The sequence below is a fragment of the Halichoerus grypus genome, chromosome 10 (assembly GCF_964656455.1).
Source record: "Halichoerus grypus chromosome 10, mHalGry1.hap1.1, whole genome shotgun sequence".
NCBI classification, from domain to species: Eukaryota; Metazoa; Chordata; class Mammalia; order Carnivora; family Phocidae; genus Halichoerus; species Halichoerus grypus.
Window position 1 is genome coordinate 26,336,129 of NC_135721.1, and position 26,683 is coordinate 26,362,811.

Here is a 26,683-nt window from a genome sequence, read left to right on the forward strand (position 1 = left end):
TGGTTTTGCTGACCCACACCAGGTGTGGATGAGCTCAGCCAGGCTCAGTCATGCATCTGTCATCTGCTGCTGGGTGCCTAGGGCTGGATGGTCTAGGATGGTCTTGGCTGGGATGACTCCATCGTCTTCCACAATCTCTCATCTTCTGGGCAGCTAACATGGGCTGTTTTCATGATGGTGGCAGGGTTCCAAGAGAGAATAAAAGCACACAAAGCTTTTCAGGCCTAGGCTTGGAATTGACATACTGTCTCTTCAACTGTATTCTAGTGGCTGAAAGTCAGAAGTCACAAAACCAGCCCACATTCAGGGGGAGGGGAATTGGACTCCACCTCTTCATGGGAGGAGCTTTGAAGTCACATAGCAAAAGGCATGGAGAGGTGGAGGGGTGGAGAATTGGGGTCATTTTGAAAATCAATCTGTAACACCCTGATGGTTTATCCTGATTCAGCAAGTATAAGTGCCTTTGCCTGGGGAAAAAAGGAGATGAAGATATTTACTTATATTGATGTGAGATCACTTTACATCTATGTATGGAGCCATATCAACAAAGTATTGGTAAAAAAAAACCACTGTTCTGGTGTTTATAATAGCAACTGTGTAGTTTGTTATATTTTTAAATAAACTTCGTATCTGTGTATAACCTATGGGTAGAACAATGCACTCTCTTTTCCAGAAGTAATCACTAGCCTGACTCTTTTTTTTTTTTTAAAGATACTGTTTATTTATTTGACAGAGAGATAGAGAGCACAAGTAGGCAGAGAGGCAGGCAGAGGGAGAGGGAGAAGCAGGCTCCCCTATGAGCAGGGAGCCCGACGAGGGGCTTGATCCCAGAACTCTGGGATCATGACCTGAGCCAAAGGCAGCTGCTTAACCAACTGAGCCACTCAGGTGCCCCTCACTAGCCTGACTCTTACAAGAATAGATCAGTTTGGGTCTTTTTATGAACTTTCAATTTATCCAGTCCGTGTTCTTTTGGGTCTACTCCTTTCATGCAGCAGCATGTGGCCAGTACCATTGCCCTAATAATATTCACAATTCTGGCCAGGGACGTGATAATACCCATTGATGTTTTCATTTAAAATCTTTTTCAGTACTTTTTTCCCTTCCTTCAACCTGTTCTTCTCTGACTTCTCTGTCTATGCAGGATTCTCTACAGTTAACATTGTCTCTAAAGTTGCTTTCAGTTCCACTATCGAAAGGGCATTGATTATTGTAATGGTTTATTTCTTTCTAGGAAGAAATAGGGAATGTGCATATGACAGCAATGTGGGTATAAATATGAAAGTTAGAATCTGTTGTTCTTGGTATATATTTGGGAAGTTACAGTAGAAAATCAGTAGGTGGAAGTTAAGACTGGAGTCCACCAGACTTGATAAGTCAGTTCTTCAAAACACTTAAAAATGTTTAAAATTCTTTTTATTTAGCCTACCAGAAATTTATCACAGTGCTCTGCTATATTTAGTGATTTAATCCCAGTGCTGTGGTACTTAATGTGATTCTGAATCAAAAGGTTTTACAAAAGTCAGTGACTAGGAGGGAATTGATGTGTTACTGATTTGAAGAGGTGGTTTTACTGTCCTAGGCATTTTCCTGGAGCTCCTGCTGCAGTTTCTAGTTTAAATAGGCACAACATTTTCGGTAAGAACTTAAACAGCTTTTGGTCTGGACCTGAGCATCATATTTCAGCATTTAAAAATCAATTTGGGACCCACTCCGATCCATTTGAGAGTCTTTTTCTAGTGTATCTTCTTACTGTGCTTATGTCACTGGGATAGGATTCAAAAAGGAAATGTCTGTTTATTTTATTCACTTTTCTTCAGGAAAGACAGTGGTGAAGTGAGTCATTAGCACATTGTATTTTCCAATAGTTCTTTGACCTTAATCTCTGGGGCTATAAAATCAATGGGAAGATGGCTGTTGTATCACAAGTGATGAGGAAAGCCCATGATGGATTCATGTTACTGTGAATGTTTAAGGAGAAATTAATGTCGTGTCTGTAGACCAGAGTCAGAAATCCAAGACCAGCAGAGATGTGTATGTTATTAGTGTCTTCCATGTGTAGTACACGTGTATCAAGAATAAATACAAGCTGTTCTCTGGGCTCTGATAATTCTTTTATCATGTTACCCTGAAGACAGAAGAATTGGAGGGAAGGGAGTTGCTCGCACGGTGGTTTGCCTCCTCTCAGTGAGCCTAGCCATCAAATCTATCTTGTGCTAGATTATCGTTTGCGAAGGTGGGGCAGTTACAGGTCAGGAGGGGAGGCTACGGCAGTGGTGAGGCTGAGGTTGACATGAATATGACTGCAAAGAGACCTACGGTACGATATTTTTCGGGGCCATCCCCAGAGAGCATTTCACAAAATGTGCTCCACAGACCACCAGTTCAGAGGGATGTTAATAGATGGTGTGTGCAAAAGGGCCCTGTGGCTGAAGGTGTGAAAAACACCAAGTTAAAGAAAACCAAGAGTCCTTGCCAAATGACTTCTCAGGGTCTGTAATGTGCTCACGTATGTAGAATGTGCAGTGTTTCTCAAACATATTTGGCCACAGGACCCTTTTATAAGCTCACAAAGTTTGTTTGACGTAACATACCTTGGGTAAAGTTGCTCTAGAACATTGACCTTCAAACCTTTTTTTTTTTGGTTCACTTATCTCCTAAAATAATTTGGAGAAACTTAGTGTTCACCCATTTTTAAGTTGACGTCTACATTTTTCCCGTTAAAATTAAGTGGACATAGCGGAGTCATTTCTGGGGCATTTATGTTAGATATGTGCTTTAAACATATTTTCATCAAAACCTTGGAGCTTTGGAGATGGCTCATTGAGTTTATGAATAATGTCACCATCTAACCTAATTGGCAAAAGCTGGGCCTTGAACAAACCAGACTTAACACTTTTCCTGTGACTCGTCCTCAGGAGGGATATATTTGTGAAATGTTCATATGTTTGGTGCCTTTGAGAATCATACATTGTGTAGGGCAGTGTGCTTCTTGTAGAAAAGATTCCAGATGAGCAAGAGGTGTGCCTTGACTTTGTAAAGAGGACGAAGGCTCTGAGGGAAGGAGGGTTGGGAAAGGAAGATAGGCACATGTGGTTCTTGGGCAAATTACTTTTAGAGAAAGAAACGTATGAAATTGATTCCCTTAAATAAGAGTATCCAAGCCTGTGTGTACCTTGTGACATACTGTCATATGCCTTTAGGGATAGGTGTACCCAGTGTGAATCTGCTTCCACAGGAGTTGAAGGGTCCGTATGTTTTCTGGGAGAATTCATTCTCCGTGGAAAGCAAGTGATCCCTATTAAATAGCCAACTGGTCTGTCTGGCTAGAAAAAGTATTTACCTCGAGAGGTATTTTTTCTGCGTTCAAGTGGAAGTCCTATTGCTAAATTGTATGCTGATATTTCTGTCCATCAGCAAAAACTGAATATCCACAGCAGAAGCTGTAGAAAGCTTCATATTTTCACACAGTATAAAGATCTTCATGTACTCTTCTCACCTTGTACTTAATTCCTTTCAGTTACTGGACATGCCTCATTTCCTGTATAAACTTGCGTCACTAAAGAGGCAGTATGAGTCTGTTAAACATACATACTTTCCTTTAGGAGAATGGATACATAAAAGTGTGTTTATTTCCCATTAAGGACACTTACGCTATTCATAATAAATTATGCATTAACTGTCATACTTTATTTATTCCTTGGCATTTTCAACCCTGGCAGGTTGTTTTGAAGTCTGAATATTTAAGCTGGAAGTAACCTTGGGAATTGTCTGGCTCAGGCCCTTTGTGTTACAGGAAAGGAACGTGAGATCAAGAGAAACTAAGTGACTTGTTCTAGGTAACATAAGTTAGCATCCCAGTTATACCAGAAGTAGGTCTTAATGGGATATGCCTCTCATTAGATTTTCACACACCTCCCCCACCCCCGCTTAACCCTTTTAAAAAATAAGATCTTTGGGCACCTGGGTGGCTCAGTCCGTTAAGTGTCCGGCTCAGGTCATGATCTCAGGGTCCTGAGATCAAGCCCTGTATAGGGCTTCACGCTTAGCACAACGTCCGCCTGAATTCTTTCCTTTTTCCTCTCCCTCTCTCTCTGCCCCTCCCCTCAGCTCATGCGTGCATGGGCATGCTCTCTCTCTCTATCTCTTGCACGTGCTCTCTCTCTCAAATAAATAAAATCTTAAGAAAAAAGGTCTTGGCCAAATTATGCTTATAAAATGAGAATAACTATTGTGTTGCTCACCATCCAGAATTGTTATGAAGTTCCAATAAGAGGAGGTGTGCTATACAAACATAAAGGAGGAGGAGGAGGATCCTTGTCTCATTCTACTAGATAATTGTAAACATTCCCTACTATTGAAATGCTAAAGCTGTGTTACATTAGGTTATTTGAAGAGTCTCTTTTTAAGCATATTTTCCAACTACTCTGTATTTTTCTGCTTCTGGGTAATAGAGGCCCAGCCTTCAATTTCGGTTGTATTAGGTTGAACCATGTGACATGCTAATAGTCAACCATTTCAGACTTACAAGAAGAGCAGTTTTGTATTCTTGAACTTGTTATGGCCAGAAGCACGTGGTAGGCTATAGAGGGCAGAGAAACTCTATAAATGTTTTAAGTGAGTTGAGAAGTATGTAGGTCTCCTTCATGTTCCCTGTAGGCCTATGGATTTTTGCCTACGGGAAAGGAGCACATAGGGTTGTATGAGTTTCTTTCCTTCTTTCTGCTTCCGTCAACTTCTGGGCTTAGCAAAGCAGCTCAATGGGAGGCATAGGGCCTGGCTATTCGAGAGGGCCTTCTCCTCCAGCCATTCACTTGGATCTTTATTCATTAACTCGGTGAACTGCGAGGTTATACCGTTCTTTGGAAGGATAGATTTCCACAGCTGGCTAGAAAAATTCAGTGCTCTAGAGAGAGAATAATAATGAGTAAGTCCAGTTTGTTTATCTGTTTGTTTAAACACTAAACTGTTTTCAGTTTAATCAGAATACATTAAGGGAGATTGGCTGACCCTCTAAAATATGAGACTTCTGAAACACAGTTATATTTGTCAAATATGTTATTTATAAAAATGATCAAGTTAGAAGCTTTTATTTGGTTTAAAAAAATAGCTGCTGGAATTGGAATCTAAGTAGAATTATAATTCATAATTTACCCGTCATGTTCTATATAATTGTTAAACTTTTGCCTGATAACATCTCTTAGTATACTCCTTAAACCTCTCATGTCCAGATATAACATGTTCAGTTAATACATGTTTTGTTCTTAAAGCATTTTGAACCTCTCATTTCCTTCAGGTTATTTAGAAAGATCTTATGGAGCTTGGCTACCTGAGAAAGTCATTTGAAAAGCTATTCATGTTTCATATTAATTTCTAAGATTCTAAATTAAAAACCATGGGAGATCTGTTTTTTATCTTTTTTATTTTGTTTTTGTTTTGTTTTTAAATACTTATTTGAGAGTGAGAGAGAGAGAGCATGAGTGGGGGGAGGGGGCAGAGGGAGAAGCTGACTCCCTGCCTACCAGGGAGCCGCTGCCCCCCCCACCCCTACCCCCTCAGCTGATCCCAGGACCCCGCGATCATGACCTGAACCAAAGACAGACCTTAACTGACTGAGCCACCCAGGAGCCCCTTGTTTTTGTTTTTTAAACACAGAGCATATAAACTAACCACCCACAGTCTTCTCAGGAGCAACGCAGGGGATGGAAGAAGGAAGTGAAGGTGTAAAATTTTGTGTATTAGGAATTAACAATTTATGATTGGAATGCTTTTGAAGGTTTTGTGAGTGAGTTGTTGAAACCTTCCATATGATTTGTCACAGAAATAAAAAGTCAGGATTTAAAACTTTGAAAAATTTTGACAAGTGCCATCTTATTATAGAAGCTCAATATTTGAAACAAATGCAAAAGAACTGCCTTGCTTAAAACAGCTGTACCAGGTCCCCATGGCTCTGGGCACAGCTCAGCTGGTGACAGTTAAGTGTGATGAATCATGTCAGAGACCTGGGCAGGTGTGAGGACTGTAGCCTTGTAGGTCACAAACCACACAGGCCCACACTTAGGGATGTGGGGGACCCAGTCCCTTGTGCTTTTAGCTAAGACCATAGTACAGTCTCGGTGACAGCAGGAGATTGTCAGATGGACAAGATACAGATGCTGAGTCAAGCGAATGAAACCCATCAAGTCCTTTCGGGTAGCTAGCACCCACTGTCACTCCAGCATTCCTTAGACAGCCTCACTTCAAAATGGTCCCCTGTGTACTTACAAACTCAGCGTTTTATCATCTTTGTGTGAATTTCTCAGCAAGGACATTGTAGACATTTTTGGCTGAGCAATTCTTTTTTTTTTTTGCTTTTTTTTCCCAAGTTTTTATTTAAATTCTAGATAGTTTACATATAATGTAATATTGGTTTCAGGAGTAGAAGTCAGTGATTCATCACTTACATATAAAACCCAGTGCTCATCACAAGTGCACTCCTTAATACCCATCACCCATTTAGCCCACCCCCTGCCCACTCCTCTTCATCAACCTGCAGTTTGTTCTCTATCGTTAATAGTCTCTTATGGCTAGCCTCCCTCTTTTTTCTTTTTCTTCCTTCCCCTATGTTCAGTTTCAAACATTTTTTTTATTCTGTCATTTATTATATATTTTACATGCTATGAAAACTTAGCTCAGGTCACCAGCCATGTGAGGTACTCCCAATACCTGCAGATACCTATATCCACAGGCCAAACTTAATACTCTCCAGGTACTTTTAGGGACCAAAAGAATTACCTTTGCTATACATAGTTCACTATGCGAGATGACTTTTTCAATTACCTTCTAAACTAAGATCCAGGTGTTCCTTATCCTTATGAAATAACAACCAGTCTAACTTTTCCATCAAAAGAACCTCTTCATGTCAGTGATTTCTTTACTGAAATCAATCACCCATCTCCTGGAACTCCCATTAAGAAAAGGCTCTTGGGTGCTAATAAAATAGATTACAGCCAATGAAGTGAAATTACTTTTAACTCTTCTTTGTCAAAGATGTAATATGTAGATCTGATGTTCATAGCTTCATCAAAGCTCAGATGTTTATAGTGGTACTGATTATGCATGAAAATTTGTTTTACATCTCATTCTTTTTTTAAAAAATTTTTATTGTTATGTTAATCACCATACATTACATCTTTAGTTTTTGATGTAGTGTTCCATGATTCATTGTTTGTGTATAACACCCAGTGCTCCATGCAATACATGCCCTCTTTAATACCCATCATCAGGCTAACCCATCCTCCCACCCCCCTCCCCTCTAGAACCTTCAGCTTGTTTTTCAGAGTCCATCGTCTCTCATGATTCATCTTGGCTGAGCAATTCTTTGTCAAGGGGAACTACCTACACTTTTCGGAATGCTAAGCTCCCTAGTATCTACTCTCAGGGTTCTCCAGTCCTTGTGACAACCCAGAATGTCCCGTAGACAAGCACACACCCTTCCCCCTTTGAGAATCACCAACTGATCTCCCTACCAAAAGGGAAGCAATCTTACTGACCTACAGCATTCCCTAGATATTTGCATTTTAGAAGAGAATGTTTTTGTATTAAGATGACCAATAAATATATGAAAAATTAGTGCAAATTAAAACCACAGTGAAAGAACACTACAATCCCACCAGAATGGCTACAATGAAAAAGACCGACAATAATTCGGCAAGGATGCAGAACAGTTGGATGGAAATTGGCATAACCACTTTGGACAACTATGTGATTATTTATTAAAGCAATCATGAGTCTTCTCTAGTGAGTCAGAAATTCTACTCCTAGATACATACAGGAGAGTAATGAGTACCTTGGCCTACCAAAAGACGTCTATATAAGAATGTTCACAGAAGCATTGTTACTGATAGCCAAAAATTGGGACTAACCCAAATGTCAATCAGCAGTTGCATGGATAAATTAATTTTGACATCCTCACACAATAAAATATAACAGCAGTAAAAGAATGAATTGCTGCATGCAACAGGCATAATAATGAGTAAAAGTCAGGCAAAAGAACATACGCAATAGGATTCCCTTTATATGAAGTAGAAGAACAGGGCGGACTAATGGATGATAGTAGTTACCTGTGGGGGCAGAGATGTTGATGGGAAAGGGCAGTAAAGGAGCCCTCTAAGGCAGTGGAAACTTTCCAAATCACAGTCTGTTTGGTGGTTACTCAGTTATGTACGTGTGCACACGTGGATATACGTATACATAAGTATGTGTAAAAGTTCATGTAGCTGTATATTTAAGATTGATACATATAAATTAGGAAGGAACTTGGAAATTTAATCTCTAATTTATGGTATTTTGGAGACTAGGTTAAAAAATAAATTGAGTCAAAGAAAATAGTTTTTCTGGAAGCCAAGAAAGTGATGTAGAAAGTTGCATGCTTCTAGGGCCAAAATTAGGGGCGGTGGTGTTGCTACTTAGTGGTGGTGGCACAAGCTGGTAAAGGTATAGATAGTAGGAAATGCATGATTCCCCTTCTTTTTGAATTTTTCTATTCCTGTCTATAGCCATAGTGGTTTTTTTTTTTAAGTCTTAATTCCTGTCCTCCATTCCCATGGCATCATGGTTGAAGCAGTGGGCAATGTTGAGGAGAGTCAAAAGAGGGGCTATTGGAAGAGGACACAAGCAAGTGTTTGTACATCAGATATTTATGCATTGGAGCAGAAAACCTTCATCTTAACCTGGCAGCCAGAAGCAAGGCTGGTACCCCACTTCATAGAAAACTCCAGTCGAGGGAAAATTTTGCATCCCAAGAGGTGAACATGGGATATAAAGGGGTGCAACCAATGAGCAGGAGTACAGATCACTGAGAGAGGAAGGCTCATAAATCACAGGCAAGTGGGGACATGAGGGAAAACAGAAGAGTGCAGATTTTGTCCAGCCTTTTTGACCACAACTGGCTGGTTACCCAAATTTGAGGTTTAAGTTGGGACGTATGATAAGGGCTTTACTTGTACCGTGTAGCCCCAACTGGACTTGGCATTCTTCCTGGTCCTTCATGGTGGTTTTCTTAAGGAGAATGAGTGATAGGGGAATATTTTTCAATTAGATGCTGTGGATAAGTGTGTATTACAGCACAATGTACACTCTGATAAAGAATAAGATGATCAGGTCCTGGACCATATGCTGTGCCAGGTTGTAATCTAGCAGTGCTAGTTTTCAGCTCGATCCAAGTTAGAAAGCTGTAGAATTTATAGAACAAATATATGTGTTAATTTGTTATTTGGATGTCATTGAAAATGTTTTATCACTGAAATTAAAAACTGCATGTGTTTGATAAAATAGGTCCATTATAGAAATCAATGGCTACTTAGAATATGAAATATAAGCAAATAATGATTTAATGAGGGCTGTATTTTCCTTATTATGTGACAATTTTGCTAATAATATTTTGCTCCCAATTGTGTCCAATTTTAATTTAGAAAATTAATTTTAAAATCATTAATAAAAGTTTTATTTGAATTGATGATTGAAGCAAGCAAACATTATTGGAAACAGAAATGCTAATAACCATGTCTATTAATGGTTAAGCTTCATAAGCCACCCTGAATAAAAATAGAAATGACTATTAATTTTTCACTTTTAACTTGTCCTATTCTGTTTTTCATTTTTAATTACTTACCTTTACAAAAGACTCTCTAATCTTTTTTTTTAAAGCACACATTTTTATCTGTCCTCTTCCAAATCGTTTTGATTTTCCTTTGGATCAGTGTCATAGCCCATTCGGGCTACCATAATAGAATACCACGACTGGGTAGCTCATAAACTACAGATACTTACTGCTCACAGTTCTGAAGGTTGGGAAGTCCAAGGTCAAGGTGCCAGCATGGTTGCCTCCTGGTGAGGGCTCTCTTCTGGTTGCAGACATCTCTGTTGTGTCCTCAAATGATGCAAGGGACTAGGGATCTTCCTCATGGCTTAAGGACCTCCCAAAGGCCCCCCTACTAATACCATTATGCTTGGGGGTTATGATTTCAACACCTAAATTTTGGGGGGGACACAAACATTCAGACCATAGCAATCATCCTGTGTGGGTGACCTCAAGTCTCTATTTCTAGCCATGTTGTCTCTTTAGTTTATTCCTGAATCTGCCACTGCTGCTGGATTTTATACTTGGGTATCCTTATGTGACCTTCAAGTGTAAAACTAGTCTTTTCATTTGCCTCTTTTTTTCCTCAGAACTTTCCACAAAAACAACGTTTTTTCCTCTTTTCCCAGATTAGATGCCTCCCAGGCATCTTCGACTCCTTTCTGTTCCTTTCCAGTGTTATGCTAGCGAGTCAAACACTGTGCATTTGGCCCATTGTTCTTTTCAAAAGAAAATTTCCTTCCTGATCATTCTCACCGTCCCAACCTGGCTTGTCCCATCTGATACTTGCATTACTCCTTCAGTCATCAACTTTTGGTCTCTTCTCACCAAGCCATGTGTTGGCCAGATGAATTTCGCGGGAGCCTTCCTTTGGTTCTATCCTCCTTGTGCTCAGAAACATTTAGGATAGCTCCCTGTTCTCAGTAAAAGTGAATCCAAACCTAGCCTGGCTTTAACCGGCTCTTTTTCCAACAGTTTACCTTCCTGAAACTACTTTTCCAGCCAACAGTTTGACTCAGGGTTTCCTAAACCCCCCTTCCCTTCTGCAGTCTCTGCGCCTACGCTCTGGGGTCACTCATGTAGGTCACCCAGCCCTTCCTCCCCATCCATCCATCCATCTGACCATCCACCTTCTCCCTGACCTCGATGCCTGATGAAGTCTTAACCCCTCCTCAACGCTCTAGTCTCCCCTATCTTCAGCTAACTCCACCAGCTCTTACTGTCTACACAGGCAGTTTCATAATCTGACTTCTTCAAGCTGATGACCTTTCTTCTAATTGTGATAAGTTCAACTGCTTTTCACTTCTTTAATTTGTAGGTAGTTGTATGTCCAGCTAGATTGCTAGTGTCTTCAGGGCGAGAGTCTTTGCCTTACCTGTACGATCTCTAAAACCTAATACCCATTAACGTAAGTACTGTGAGGACTGGAATCTTTGTCAGTTTGGTTCACTAGTAAATTTCTAGTGTTTAGTGTCTAGAGCAGAACCAGGTACATCGTAGGTACATAATAAATAGCTGTTATATAAATTGTAGTTGTTCAGTGAATGCTTGATTTGACTTTAGGTCACTTGTACCTGCTGCATTAAAAGCTGACATCTCTCATTTACTGTCACTAAGAGATTATTATAGTGAAAAAGAAAGTGAATGCTTTTTATACCCAGAATCTGTTCAACTGGGCTTGACTACTTCTAAAAGGATTTGTTTTCCTGCAGATATTAATGAATGCCAGCTACAGGGCGTGTGCCCTAATGGTGAGTGTTTGAATACCATGGGCAGCTATAGATGCACCTGCAAAATGGGATTTGGGCCGGATCCCACATTTTCAAGTTGTGTTCGTAAGTAATGATCACTTTTTATTCCTATTTTGGATTGTTCTTTTTTATTTGAGGAGGGGGTATCCAAAAGAAGATAAATACTTAGCAGTCAACTGAATATTGTAAATATGTGGGAAAATCTCATTGAAAGGACAGCTGGAAGGAGGCAGACCTGCTAAGATCTCTGTTTTGGATCTTTGTCCAAAGTAAATTTTTATTGCAGCCAGAAAAATATAACACCTCTAACTCAAGGTAGGGAAGAAGCACACTGAGAAAATAAACTCTGATGAAGTGTTATTTAAAATTTTCATACCTGAAAGATAACAACAGTTTTTTCCTTTGTGAGCATTTTAAGCATTATTTAGGCTGAGTTAAACTTTGTCCCAGCTTCTGCCTTTAATTAGTCCAAATTCTGAGTCACTGGTGTCTGATTTAATGAGGTTTCACTGTACTTGCTTAGTTGGTAGAGTCTGGGAAATAGTTATAAAGGCCCTGCATTTCAGATTTTATATTCAATTCTAATTTCTAAGATTCTCTCTGTTGTCCTCAAAAACCACCAAAATGTGTCTCCAGAGTTAGACTGTTTTGCCTTACAAATGTTGTCTCTAAGTTTTTCTCCTGCACCTGGTAAGGGTAAAAATCCTTCATTAAACCATATGTTCTAATATTAATACAGAAAATATAGTGTCTCCAAAGAAACTCTCTAGCCACAAAACCTAATCCAGTATAATCACTACAGATCACTCGACGACCAGAGATGGATGCATTTAGATAGAAAGTTCTCACATGCAGATTTTTTTAAGGTTATCTTACTTTTTAAAGAACTTGTGTTCATTATTACAAAACAGGTAAGCACTGAAGGTTTTTAAAAGCCATATACCATTAAAGCTTAAACATTGTAAATTAATGTATGGCAGAAAACTGTTAGGATAATTTTAAAGAGCCATTCTGTATTTCTGTCCTGATAGGTTTTTGTTTTTATTGCCTATTTTTTAATGTGGCTTTGATATACATTAAGCTGTATCCTCTGGCCTCCATTTTTAAACTTGGTATTTGGTTAAGACATGTTCTTGGTATCTATTGCTTTAATTGTGCAACTCTCCCTGAGATACATAGACACAATGAAGTATGGGCAAATGTAGTAAAATAAAAATGACAGTCTCATTCATTACTTTTAAAATTTTAAGAGTTCAGAGAGTCTTCTGGAAAATTGTTACTAATTACTACTATTTTCTTTTAAAAACTGTCAAATGCAGATTAGGAAATTTTGCACGTAAGTTCTTTTTTCCGTGTTCTTTCACAGACAATTCTGATCATGAAGCAGACAGACACTTAATTATAGGGCTTTTTTGGTGGGTGGTAAAATTAGACTATAAAATGATGTTTGCATACAAGGTACGTTTGAAAACTAATGCAAGGATTTGGAAATTTCAGGTCAAAAATCACATTGTTGATAATATCCAGATAATTTAGGGATTGTTTCTGGCTGATTAGAATTACATGTGTAAATATTTTAAATAGTTTCGTAATTTTAAGCATAGAAGATTTTACAGAGTTTGGATATAGAATTTGCTTTGAATGTTTGGGGGTTTTTTTTCCTCTTAATTTGACTTGTAGTCTGGTTAAAATTACCACATTGAAGACTGCAGGTTAGGTAAAGTTGGAGAGCTGGTCGCAAGGTGTTTTATTGAACTTTGACTAGATCTGATGTCTAGAGTTAAGGGCAGACACCCAGGTTTTAATAAGATTGTAGAAATCTGCCAATGAGATTTTTGAAACACTTAGACATTTCCTTAGCATTTATTTTCCCTGTCGTTGCCCAAATAATATTGAACTTATTAAACAACCATTCATTCTTATTTGAAAAATAAATAATTCAGTTTTATGGTTCAGCTACAACAACTGAAATGATAAGTATTAAGAGAGGTTTGTTGCTAGTTAAATGTTCCAGTTTAGAGTTTGAGTTCAAACCTGGGGTCTTTATCAGCATTGAGTGGCAGATTTATTTCTCTGCCTCTGAATTTACCACATGTTACATCACAGATATGTGGAGTTCCTTCAGGATTTGTGACTTGGTTCAGTCCTGCCTGATTTGTTTGTGAACTGTATTTTGAAGAAATCAATGCAGGGCTTGGGGTGGGGGGTGGGGGACCAAGGCAGAAGTCTGAAAACAGTTGAGAAGAATCAGGAAAGAAGGTGATGTTTACCGAGTAAGGGAAAAAATATTGGCAAGATGGTGGTATCCTTAATAGTCATGGGGAAATAGCAGAAGGAGACTGGAGGTCACACATACTCATGCACGCATGCACACACATAGACACACGTGCCCAGACACACAAAGGCACTGAGAGGAGTTGTTACTTAACGTTTGGAGTATCTGTTTTTGAGAGCTATCAGCCACGGATAGAGCATGTAAGCAAATGGAAGAGACTGACCACATTTGCTCAGGCAGCGTGAATTGAGGGCATAGCCAGGCCATAAAAGGTGTGGCTGACTCTGAACGCAAAGAAAGGCACTTGGCAATGGCCAAGGAGCAATGGGAAGCTCTCCCTGTTCTCAGATGCGCTGAAGTGAACACCCTCAGAATTCCTTGACTCTGGCCAAAGGTTGCAACCATTTCTCTTTCTCTCCTTGCCCGCTCTCTGTCCTTGACTTAGCACAGCTCAAAGAACAAAGGCCAGAGGGCTCTGTCCTCTGCTACCCCAGACCTCTGTGTCTGTGCCTTCAGATGTCGCCGCAGCGTCTTTAGACCTCCTCCTCCCTCTCCATGGGGAAAGCGGAAATTTTAGGATTTGTCAGAGCAAATCCAAGAAAAGGACAATAACCTTTGTACTTGGAATAGGGAAACTTTCTTTCTGAGCTGCAATTTTCTTGGGCATTCGGGAGCTCCAGGATGAGAGCTGCAGTGGGTATGTCCATAGGTTTGGTAGAAAAATGCCCAGATGAAAAATCTCTGGGCCTGTTTGCTGTTTGATTGCATTTTTTACCCCATGGCCTGGGTGCTAATTTAAAAATAGAGGGTTGGGGCGCCTGGGTGGCTCAGTCGTTAAGCGTCTCCATGATCCCAGGGTCCTGGGTTCGAGTCCCACATCGGGCTCCCTGCTCGGCGGGAAGCCTGCTTCTCCCTCTCCCACTCCCCCTGCTTGTGTTCCTGCTCTCGCTATCTCTCTCTCTGTCAAATAAATAAATAAAATCTTAAAAAAAAGTAAATAAATAAAAAAATAAAAATAGAGGGTTGGAGAGATGTGCTCAGCAACCTGGAAATCATGAGATGAAGAACACATTTCTTCTAAAAGTTAGTCATGTTTATGCCCATCATATCTTGGGCATAATCATATCATATCATTAGATATGTATTAGATGTTAGATCATATCATATCTAACATCTTAATGAGATATGTATTATTCTCATTTTATGCATTAGGTAACTGAAGCTTGGGGACCTTACACAACTTCTTAAGATCATACAGCTGGTAAAGCGACTCTTGAGATTTAAAGATTTATTTATTTTTGAGAGAGAGAAAGAGAGCGAGTGCACAAGCACGAGAGGGAGGAGGGGAAGGGAGAGAGAATCTCAGGCAGACTCCATGCTGAGCATGAAGCAGGACGTGGGGCTCCATCTCAATGACCCTGATATCAGGACCTGAGCCAAAACCAAGAGTCAGAAGCTTAACTGACTGCACCCCAGGCACCCCAGGGACTCTTGAGATTTAAAACTGGGTTTTGTGCCTCCAAGTTTAGGGTCCTAGATCAGGGCTTGGCAAGATACAGCTCATGGGCCAAAACTGTTCCACTGTCTGTTTCTGTAAATAAAGTTTTATTGGAACACAGCCATGTCCGTCCATTTACATATTGTCTAGTGTTGCTTTAGTGCCACGATGGCAGAGTTGGGAAGTTGCCGCAGAGACTGTAGGGCTCACAAGGTCTAAAATATCTCTTTATTATTTTGCCTTTTACAGAAAGAGTTTGCTTACTCTTGGGCTGTGTCAACACCGTCCAATAGGACTTTGTGTGATGATGGGAATGTTCTGTATCTGTGCTCTCTGATGTAGCAGGTGCTAGTCCCATGTGGGCAGTGTGACTGACAGATTGAATTTTAAATTGTACTTCATTGAAATTTTATTGAAGTAGCAACATGTGGCTGGGCGTTAATGTATCGGACAGCACAGTTCTAGATCCTTGTTTGACACAGCTGATGGGGTCAATGACTGCTAGGCCTCCTCCTTTCCCCCTTTCCTTCCTGACGTAGTGGTTCTGTGCATGTGACACCATTTTCCAGGCGGGCAGGCTGGGAGCTCCTCTGCCACTTTTGACTCTGTCCTCTCCCTTTCTCCAAGAAAGTCGTTAATCTTTGTAATCTGTCTTACACCTTCTCTTGTCTTTCCACCTCCTCTGCGGTCTCTCACTTCCCTCATTTAGTGGTCTTGTAGCATCGTGGCTTGGGGGCTAGACAGACATGTCTCTGCAAAGTGTTTGCCCCCACCTAACAGTAACAGCCAGAACCAGGGCAGCAATGTCAGCATCTTTATTGTGCATTTCATAAGTGCCAGGCACTAAGCACTTGGTGCGCATTACCAGATAAAATACTTCCAAGACATCCGTGAAGTTTATGTTGCTGTTCTATTTTAGAATAAAGAAATGGAGGCTTGGAGGGGTTAATAAGGATCTTGCCAAAAGTCACACAGCCTTTAAGTGGTAAAGCCCACGTTTGAAGCTGGATCTTACTCCACAAGCTGAGCCTTGAATCAGGAAGAAGAAACTAGTCTGAATTGATGGGAGCGAGTCCTTTATTTAAAGAGAGCTGTTGTTTAGTCTTACTCGCCACACAATAGAATAGATGATGTAACTCTGCACTGGCTCTAGAATCATGGTTTCTTTTATTTTAGTTCTCCCAGAATTTAATAGCCCGTTTCCCAAAAAGGGTGCCTGGTGACTCTTCTTTCAGCAAATTCATCTCTCAGACTCCTCATCAACACTTTACCTGCCTCCCAACACTCCTCGCACAGGGGTTTTAAGCTTAAAGAGATGAAACTCTGATGTGGAATTCATCCAAGAGCTGAATGAGGATATTGGGGGTGTTGGCGCAGGGGGCATTGAAAACAGGCTAGCTATATGCCATCTTCTTAGGTCTTCTATATTTTTTTAGCTTCCTCTAAGTGCCAGATTAATTTATATCTGCTTAATGACACTTGTCATTCATGTGTGGAAGATGTCTTTGAAAGTATGATCAGAATTTATTGTATAGCCCTATAATTAAGTTGCTTGATACACTACTGGGGAACCCAAATAAGAGAACCATAGCGTCTTTCCTTCATACTGTCCTTTGTAAGTGGGGCATCATCAGCATTGGCTATATAGTGATGATTCAAGACGAGGGTATGGAGCTATATCTTTATTACTTTTGGGGATTTCTCTATCTCTAGCTAAGAAAAATGATTTATGTTCCTGACTGATGTGGCATTTCCAGTAGGTTTTACACCCTTGAAATGTGTTTCCATCTATAGAGAGTACCTGAATCTTCCCACCTTAATCTTAGCAACGCATCTTGCAAAAATATAATCTGCCAAAACCACTGTTTCAGTGTGTCTACATATAGGATCCTCAGTACTCTATCCCATACCCATTTCCACTTAATCTTTAGAAATCTTTTGGCAATACTATTTCTTTTAGCATAGCATAAAACCTTATGACTTGAGAATACATGATCATGTGTGCCATATTTTAAAATAATAAATGATGTAGTGTATAATGAATTACCCCTCATGGCTAGCCTTCCAATCTGTGGCTAAAGATACTCAACTTCATAATTCAGAGCATATTGTTTCTGGATTTACATGTCATGTTGACCAGAATGTGAAAATGCCAGAGATAAGTGGAATTGCCATGTGAGAGATTGGAAATGATATAAGAATGACAGGTAATGTAGGTGGTAAAATAGGAGTGGCTTAAAAAGGCACACCCTGTTAGAAATCTGAGGCATAAATGAACACTTTTTCCTCCACATAGTTGTAGATCAAAGAAAATTTGAATCATGGGAGCACCAGTAAAACTGAGGTATGTAGGCTAGACCTTTTCAATGGCTTCCTTCTTGGTTGTCTTCCATCTTTGAAGGAGTGTATTTTTTTTTTTTTTATTAGTTTCTTGTTCTTATATGTAGTTGGGGTGAGGCATGTCTAGTTAGAACATGGTCTGACACACCCATGCTCACCAACAATTGACTTGATGACTGTAAGCCAGTGACTCTCTTACTCCCCTAAAAACCGCCATTTGAAATGCTTTGGAAGCTGTCTGATGGGAAGACAAAAGTCTATAGATGATTTGTTTAGAAAGAATTAGCTCACTAGACTTCTATCTTTATTCTCCAGATGATAAAATACCCAAAATTGTGTGTGTGTGTGTGTGTGTGTGTGTGTGTGTGTAGTTCACAAGATCTCAACAACCATCAACTCACTTTAATTAACAAGCAATTTCTTAAAATTCACACATGTGCACATAGTAATCCCTTAAAACACTGAATTGCTGATGTGGAGTTTTGGTTTAATTTTGGGGACAGGCATGGTAGGAGGTTTCTTCAAAGTTGAGTCCTTGGCTGGAGGGGGCACTTTGAGTGTAAAAAGGATGGTGCCTAATACAGTATCACTTGCCTAGGCATGCGGGCGAGGGGGATGCAAAGAAGTGAGGGTGGAGAATTAAGTGGAAGGGAGTCAATGTCACCATTATCCAGTGTCATGGATTTGAGGAAACCGTCTGCTCTGCTCTGAATGGCCCTTGTTCCAGGGATCTAGAACAAACATTAGTGTAGTTAGTGGTATAATTAAGCCCTGCCATGTGTAAATGGGATCCTGTGAGATGGCCTGACATTATTTCTATGGAAATATGTGTTGTAAGTTCCAAATAATTTGGAGAGGAATTTTTTTTTTTAGTAGAATCCCTTCTGAGCTAATTGATTATACTAGAACTAAGTATATGTTCTTAAGATTCCAGAAAGTAAGTGGGAGAAGGGAGAGGAAAAGACTCAAACTTCTCCCTCTGAGCACTTTTTTAGTAGCCCTGGACAAAACTGGTCTTATTAGACATACTAACTGCATAAGCTCTGAGGCTTCAGGAAGGTCTCCCCTGCTCCCCTCAATCCCCTGTTTCCATGCTCCTAATCACCAATAATAACTGTTTTTGAATATCTTCACTTTGTTCAAATGCTGCTGCTAAGGAGCGATCAAGTTGTGTACAAACACCCATTGAGAGGATGGAGATATGTACTTGTAATAAAAGAGTGGCTGACATGTATTTTGTGTCTACTCTGTACCAAAGGTTTATGAGCATATGCTATTTCTAATCTGCACATTGAGCCTATTATTTATAGGTGAGGGATGTTGAAGCTCACCCAGTGTATTAAGGTTCTTTCCAAAGAAACAGAACCAGTAGGCCTGTGTGTGTGGATGCTCGTGTGTGTGTAGAGAGAGAGGTTTTCAGGGAATTGACTCACATGATTGCAGAGGTTGGCAAGTCCAGGATCCGCAGAGTAGGCTGTATCCTGGAGATGAAGGGAAGAGTTAGTGTTACAGCATGGGTCTGAAGGCAGTCCGCTGGCAAAATTCCCTCTTCTCCAGGAGAGTTCAGTCTTTTTCCTCTTAAGGTCTTTCCACTATTAGGATGAGGCCCACACACACTCTGGAGATCATCTGTTTTACTCAAAGTCTACCAATATAAATGTTAATCTCATGTAAAACATACCTTCCGAGCAACTTTCAGACCTGTGTTTGACCAAATACCTACTTGCTGTGGCCTAGCCAAGCTGAAAGATCCAGTCAACCATCACAGCCCCAGTGACTTCTATAGGTTGTCTTACTGGCAAGTGGTAGACGTCCCATGAGAATCCAGATCTGTCTGGCTCTATAAACCTTTGCTCTTCTCACTGTGTTGTAGTACCTTAATTTGATCAGATTGTTTCTTAGAGCATCTAACTAAGATGTCAGTCCTTTGAGAATGATTGAAAATTGAGATCTGAGCAGGAAGGGAAGGTGACTTTGGAAGCAACAGGAGCTAGAGGAATTGGTTAAGGGAAAGGCAAATTGGAAAAACCTCATCTGGACAGTGATACAGTGGAGAAGAACTTTGGTTGGGATGGAAGAAGGGACAAGGGGGGGACCATCAAGCTTGGTCTGTTCAGCACTTAACTTGGCCTAGAGCTGGCTCACCTTTACATTAGAAAATGAACTTCTCAAAGGCAGGGCTGTATCTTATCCTCATAACTGCCTTGTGTGCTCAGTAGAGTGTCCAGCTGTTGGATTAGTGAAGTCTTATCTACTAAACTTAGAATAGAAGCATCAGGAATAAGAGTTAGGTCTTGCATGATTATGGGCTGGTGTGTTTTTGCGTGTTTTCTAAGGGACTGAACACATCGTTGCCTTCTCTGGTGTGCTGTCTTGTGTAACCTGGCAGGTCAGAAGCTGCTCCCTGCCTCCCATCCGCTGTTGACTGGCCTACAGCAAGGCCCTGCAAGCTCTCACTGTCCTTAAGAAGGGCAGCAGCTGGCTTTCAGCATCAACTATGTTGAGTTCCCGATGTTCACAATGCCTGGTTGCTCACCAAACTCTGCCCTAGAACTACCTCTGTTATGGCTAAATACAAGAAAATAAATGGCGTAGTGATTTTGATAATACGTACCTAGGTTTCGTTGGTCAGTTGATTTTGGTTGAAATGGTTTCTTTTTACATCATGCACACATACCCGATCTAATGCTTGTTAGAATGGAAGAAGGGACCAGATAGGGACAGAGACGCTTGGGGCCCTGATTCTAAAACCTAAAACGTATTTGGTAAACGAGTCTAAATCAGGAAAGGCGATGCCCCGAATCTACACAAATTTATTCTGAAGTATGGTGTCTAATCCAGACTTTAAGGTTCGTTTTACTATGCCAAGAAAAGTCGATGTAGTCTTTTGTTGTTTCTTGGGTGACATCAGGCCTTATCTCTCTGCTTCAGCGGATACCCCTGTGATGTCTGAAGAGAAAGGGCCCTGTTATCGTCTTGTCAGTTCCGGAAGGCAGTGTATGCACCCCCTGTCTGTTCACCTCACCAAGCAGCTCTGCTGTTGTAGTGTGGGCAAGGCCTGGGGCCCACACTGTGAGAAATGTCCCCTTCCAGGCACAGGTAAGACATGACCCGCTGTACGCTCATATTCCTTCCCAGCCACACAAGGACACAGGAGGACTTTGGCAGTTTGCGTTCTTTTTGGTTTCCAACTTTTAATTGACATGTAAATAATACAGTGTATTTTTATCAGTTTTGTACAAACCATGACCATAGAAGGTTGAATCAGTGGAAGAGAGATTTTCCTGTTTCTGTGTAACGTGAGACTTACTCTTGAATGTTAAGAAAAGCCATTACTTTGTGGGACCCTAAGTCTGGTGTTTAAAAGTGTGAAGAGACCAGATGGGCCATGTGCTGTCCTAACGACTGGCCGCGTGTCACATGCACGGCCGCGAGCCCCTGTGCGGGTTGACTCCCTCACTCACTGGCTGAACATGTGCTCGTCACTTTCTCCACTTGGAAATGGAGGGAATTATCTTCATGATTGAATTTGTGCTGTGAAGATTAATAACTCAAGGGCAGATCCTGCCAGTGCACTGAGGAACTTCCAAGTCAGAATATTAATGGAAGTTGATTATTCTTTATGCTTTAGTTTGGTACATATTTGCCTAATGCCCTGAAAGGATAAATATATTTCTCTCAGTGCCTTACTCCTACCAAGGAGTCCTCAACTTCTCAAGCAGGATCAAGCAGAATTAAGTGGAAGAGAAAGAAACACACCCTGCAAATTCCAGGCATGGTATTATCAAAGGAGGAGTGGTCCCTATTTCATGGGCATGTGATGGCCATAAAAAAGTCTCATCAGGTGGTTATTTGATAAGAGCTTCCCACCTAGAGAAGTGCATCAACTCTCACAGGACTGCTGAATGTCTCAAAGCTATAACTTACACAGAAGCAGACAAGGTTTAAGTATAAATTTAAATCTCATAATCCATCTTTGTTGGTAGTTAAGATCAGAAAGAATTGGTAAGGCAGAGGATAGTATAATGTTTATGGTATTTTAGTAGACTGTATAAATTTGGACACCTTCAAAACGGCCTAGTATCCCCCTGTGGGATCTGAACTACTAGTGATTAAAAGGTAATAATCCACGAAATAAATGACCTTCATAATTTATAGACCTATTTCTCTTCAAGTTCAATTTTAATAGCTTTGTAACTCTTACATGAAACATAAATCAAGATGGTGAATATAACACAGGGCGACTCCTCCATAACACCCAGTAACTAAATTTGAAAATAACATTGGAGACAAACTTTTTGTACTTACCCAATTTTTGGTTATATGGTGATTTTCACATTTATTCATTAATACTACAAATATTTGACAGGAAAACATGTTTTCTTCTGGAAACATCTGTTCTTTCAAGTAAGAATTGTATTACATAGTTAAATTTAAGAATGAGGTTCTACCATTTAATGTGTGATCCTTAGAAAAACAATGTTTTAGCGTGCTTCAAGGAGAATTTTAGAGTTTCCTTTTTATTGAGAACTAATTTTAGGTCCAGAACATTCAATAGGCAATCTCTTGTTGAGTAGACATGAGAAATGACTTATTTTACTTCCAATTTGAAAAGTAGAAATAAAAAAGTTGACCATAAGCTCCTTAGTGTCTGCCTTTGGTAACTTGCCTCCAGTAGCAACACCAAAGGGATTAGGTGGATTTTCCTTCTCAGGCCACACACTGCCTTACCACCCCTGTCCTTTACTTATTCCTGGAGATGATGCAGTGGAGGTTAGCAAATCCGATGGGCCCAGTCTACATTTTTCTTTTTTTTAAACAGGCAAGACCACTTTCCTGGCAAGGATAGCAGTCTCAGGGCACAGAACATCTCCTTGTCCTCTGGATAATTAAGCCAGCTGGTCAAGATCAGGCTGTTGCCTACTCATCCCTTTTTTTGAAAATAACTCCATTCTGACTTGGCATGTCCTGTTGTTCTTGACTTTTATCCATCATCCCTTTAGTATGTCTTACTTTGCTGGATTCCTTCTCACTATCCTGAGACTCTCTCTTCAAAAACACTCCCCTTTTCAGTCCTTCTTCACCAGCCTCACCATATCAGCTGATATGCTCCATTCTGGCTGAGTCCTTTGGATTCTTCAACTGGAAACAAATTATGAACATTTCAGCCTCTCATTTCCCTGACTAGTGATTGATTTTTCTCTTTTAACCTTCTTGCTAGTCATCTAGCTTAGAGAGATGTTATTGAGTTCCTTGTTAATAACTAATGCAATTATACCAAAGCAGGAGGAAAAGAAGAAAGCCTGGTTTTTGCTGATCTTATACACATACCCTATGAAATATATATAATATATATAGTATCTTCTGTACATGAAAACCTCCTAATACATTACATATATTTCATATATGTGATATATAATATGATAGAGAAAATTAAATATAGAAAATGTATATATGATATCTCCTAATTGGTTGCTGATATATATAATATAAATATATGCTCTCTATATGCTATATATGCTATATATATAATATTGATAAGGAATTAACAGATGGAGAAATGTTGAGTAAAAGAAAGGGTTGGGTTTTTTTCTGTAAATATGCAAGTTTAACAGAAATTCAAGCATTATGCATCTGTTTTTGAAATTTTTAAATGTAACTATATTAATGATGATTTATTAAGAAATACTCATCATGATATTTTCCTCTGTATAAGTTTGCACTTTTAGATTTTTAAAAGGAATATTTTCCCATCCCAAATCTAGCTGCTTTTAAGGAAATCTGTCCTGGTGGAATGGGTTATACGGTTTCTGGCGTTCATAGACGCAGGCCAATCCATCACCATGTAGGTAAAGGACCTGTATTTGTCAAGCCAAAGAACACTCAACCTGTTGCTAAAAGTACTCATCCTCCACCTCTCCCAGCCAAGGAAGAGCCAGTGGAGGCCCTGACCTTCTCCCAGGAACACGGGCCAGGAGTGGCGGAGCCAGAAGGTGAGAGTGGAAATAGATCGAGGAGGTCTTGTGTGTCTTTGGTTTCCCTGTTAATACCCTTCTAGAACAGGGTTTTTAACCTCAGCACTATTGATACTTCAGAATAATTCTTAGTGAGGGGCTTCTTTGTATGTGGTAGGATGTTCAGCACCCTCCTTGGCCTTGAACTTTTAGATGCCAGTAGCACCCTCCCCCTTCCAGGTGTTACAACCAGAAGGGTGTCCAACCCTGCCAAATGGCCCTGTAGGGTAAAATGACCTCTGATTGAGAACCACCTCTGTAGAGTAATATGTTTGTAGCAGGTAACAATATTCCACGGTGATCTCAGGACATGCTGGGGGCTACTTTTTCTTGGTGTTTATTCCTGAAGGGTAATTCAGATCATTTAAGGAATAGCCTTAATTCATTTCTATGTCTAGAGGGCCATTTAATAAATAGTTATGTACTTTACAAAGTGGAATCCACAGACTTAAGTTAAAGCATTGACTGAGCTTCCATGAAATAGAGGGCAACAGACAGTCAGGGATGATGGGAGCCCAAGGAGGAGGACAGGAGAATCCATCGAAGGGATCTTGGAAATCGCCTCGCACAGTCCTTTCATTGATTTTCTGAGAAGCCTGAGACCTAGAGAGGGAACATGGCTTGCCAAGTGTCATATGAAGAGTATGTAATGGGGCCAAGGAGCACATTTTTCCGAGAAAGCAAGTATGGCTTTATATTCTAGGAGCCTAGAGACAATTGACCTTGTCTCTAGATAAAAGCCAGCATCTCTAATTCCTTGAATATCTTTATTATCCTAAAAATGTTTCCCCCAGATAGAAGGAATAAACATTTTAGATTTGTACAGAATATATATTTTCTTTAATGAAGCTCCTGTTGGTTTCTCACAGTTTATCGGGTCAGAATTTAAGGTGCCCGTTTATGGGTTCTGTGAGGAGAGAAGGTATCTAGGTTAGTGGAGAGTCAGGAACTTGGCCAAGCTGCCTTCTAGAGAGTTCTTTTTCCAGGGCTCTGAATCTTTCTGTGTTCTGGCCTGTTTTATTTCACTCTCCCACTTGTGACCCTTCTTGTTAGGCAGAGCAGGGAGGACCTCCCCTAGAATTGACAGTATTGACCGGTTTGCTCCTCTACACTAAGGGTATCATGGCCAGATGTTTGCAACTACTCATACTCTGCACAGGCAGGAGGAAATGGGCTCTGGTCCAGCTTCTGCCTCAAGACTTCTTTGGTGGGTTACACAGGACAGACCGTTAGTTGACTTTTCCAACCACAAGAATATAGCAGCAGTGATAAGCTATCTGGTGTCCTGATTGCTTTTGGAAATTAGGCATCTACTGACACTGAACATTGATGTTTATGGGGATGATGACTAATGAGAAAAACCCCAGTAATTGTTAATCATAAGCTTGAGGGCTAATATTAAGGACTGATTAATGAGAAGCAAGTCTTTCTAAATCCAAAGGCATAACCACTCCCACTGCTTCACAATAATGTTATGACTGTGTAATATGTAATCTGTTCAACATATTGATGCTAATCTCTAATTAGGTTTTATTGGCTTGTGATTTCTTTCCCTCTAATTTAGTTAGCTTATCATATGGTGCTCACAGGGCTTCAATAAATATTAGGAGTACAGTACCTGGTCTTAGATCTCTTTTTGAAATAAGTGGCTTTCTTTTTTAACATTAACATCAAATATTATATATTATGTTAAGGATAAGTATGTGGCCAATTAATGAAAATGCTTTTTTGATGTGGGAAGTTCCATAAAATTGAGATTAGACATAAAATAATGTACCAGAAAGTATTGTTTCCTTTAACCTTTTCAGTTAATGAGGGAGTTGGAAAGAATTTCATCACATCTACCTGAACTTTTGTAGCTAAGGAATGATACAGCATGGAGAGTTTGTCTTTTGGTCAGGTGTAAAATTCTCCAAAATGGTAGATGACCATAATTCTGCATTTGATTTTGTTTGATTCTTAATCCTTTTGGAGTGGCAGTGGACTTTTATCGCTTTTTAAAAATTTAACTATTATGTGGTGAATTGACTTAAATTGTACTAATGTCTTCCTTTCTTTTCTGGTTTTAGTGGCAACTGCACCCCCTGAGAAGGTAATCTATTCATTATTTGCAAGTCTTTGTTTTTTTTACTGTCACAATGATTTCCTTTTAGAATACATATGGATTTTTTTAGACTTAAGTACAGTAACATGCCTATTATTCATTATTTGGTTTGAGGAAATAAAGCATTCATTCAAGAAATATTGATTGAGCACCTGCTACATAACTGGCACTATCCTGAGTGTTAAGAAAACAATCGAGAACAAATCAGACAAAACTCCTTGTTCTCATGGAACTTAAATTCTAGTGAGAGAAAAAGGTGGGACTGAAGGAATCAGAGGCTTAAACAGAATTCAAGTCAGTTCATGGCCTGGACTGTGGATGGAAGGAAAGGTTCTGGTGTGTGTATGCAATTGTGAATTCTTAGGTGCATATATGCTGAGTGAAGTTCTTCTTAAGTAACAACTAAAATTTAACATGCGTGTTTGATTACATTAAAAGAAGAACAGAGCTTACCCTTGGAAGTTACCGTCCAATACTAGAATATTGGTTCTTAGAAATTTCAGAGAAATATTTAGTCAGCCTATTGGTTTTTTGGCATAAAATGGGACCATGAATTATGAGATTTATTCATATGAAATATACAAATTTGCTGGATCTAAGTCCTGCTTATATAATATTGTTCCCCGTCTGAGTCTTGCTTTGATTCTTTAATAACATGAAAATTAGATCATTATTAAATCTTCATACATTTATATATCACTTAGTAGACAAGAATGACAAGTGTTAGAACTTAGATGGCACAAACACATATGAATTACTATAAATAGTTTTAAAATTTTTTAGCTTATGCATATAGGATAGAATAACTTCAGAGTTCTAACCTAAGTGCTAAAAGAATCCAGACAACAAAGAAGTAGGATTTTAGAGTGAGAGCACCCAACAAAGAAGAGCATTGTTATATTGACCCCAAAAGAAGTACAACACATATGCATATTTTATATGCACATTTACAGCTCCTGGATTGTGTTTCTAAAGGTCAGTAGTGTGTAGTAGTTTGCAGTTTTGTTGATTTTGAATTCAGGTCTGGTTGATATGTGGAAGGAATCATTCAAGGCATGAACAGACCAGCCAGCTCCCTGATA

General features: G+C 39.7%; 1 protein-coding gene across 12 annotated transcripts in view; it reads left to right on the plus strand.

Moving 5' to 3' along the window:
- Positions 1 to 26,683, plus strand: part of LTBP1 (latent transforming growth factor beta binding protein 1) — a 389,022-nt gene that overhangs the window by 234,757 nt on the left and 127,582 nt on the right. For 8 of the 12 annotated variants that reach the window (XM_078056161.1, XM_078056162.1, XM_036119099.2 and 5 more), the window contains 4 exons: positions 11,332 to 11,454; positions 20,415 to 20,582; positions 23,249 to 23,476; positions 25,567 to 25,589. In XM_078056161.1, coding sequence (XP_077912287.1) covers positions 11,332 to 11,454; positions 20,415 to 20,582; positions 23,249 to 23,476; positions 25,567 to 25,589 — 542 coding nt within the window. The remainder of the gene's footprint in view (positions 1 to 11,331; positions 11,455 to 20,414; positions 20,583 to 23,248; positions 23,477 to 25,566; positions 25,590 to 26,683) is intronic. The other 4 variants (XM_036119102.2, XM_036119106.2, XM_078056166.1 and 1 more) reach the window with 1 other exon arrangement.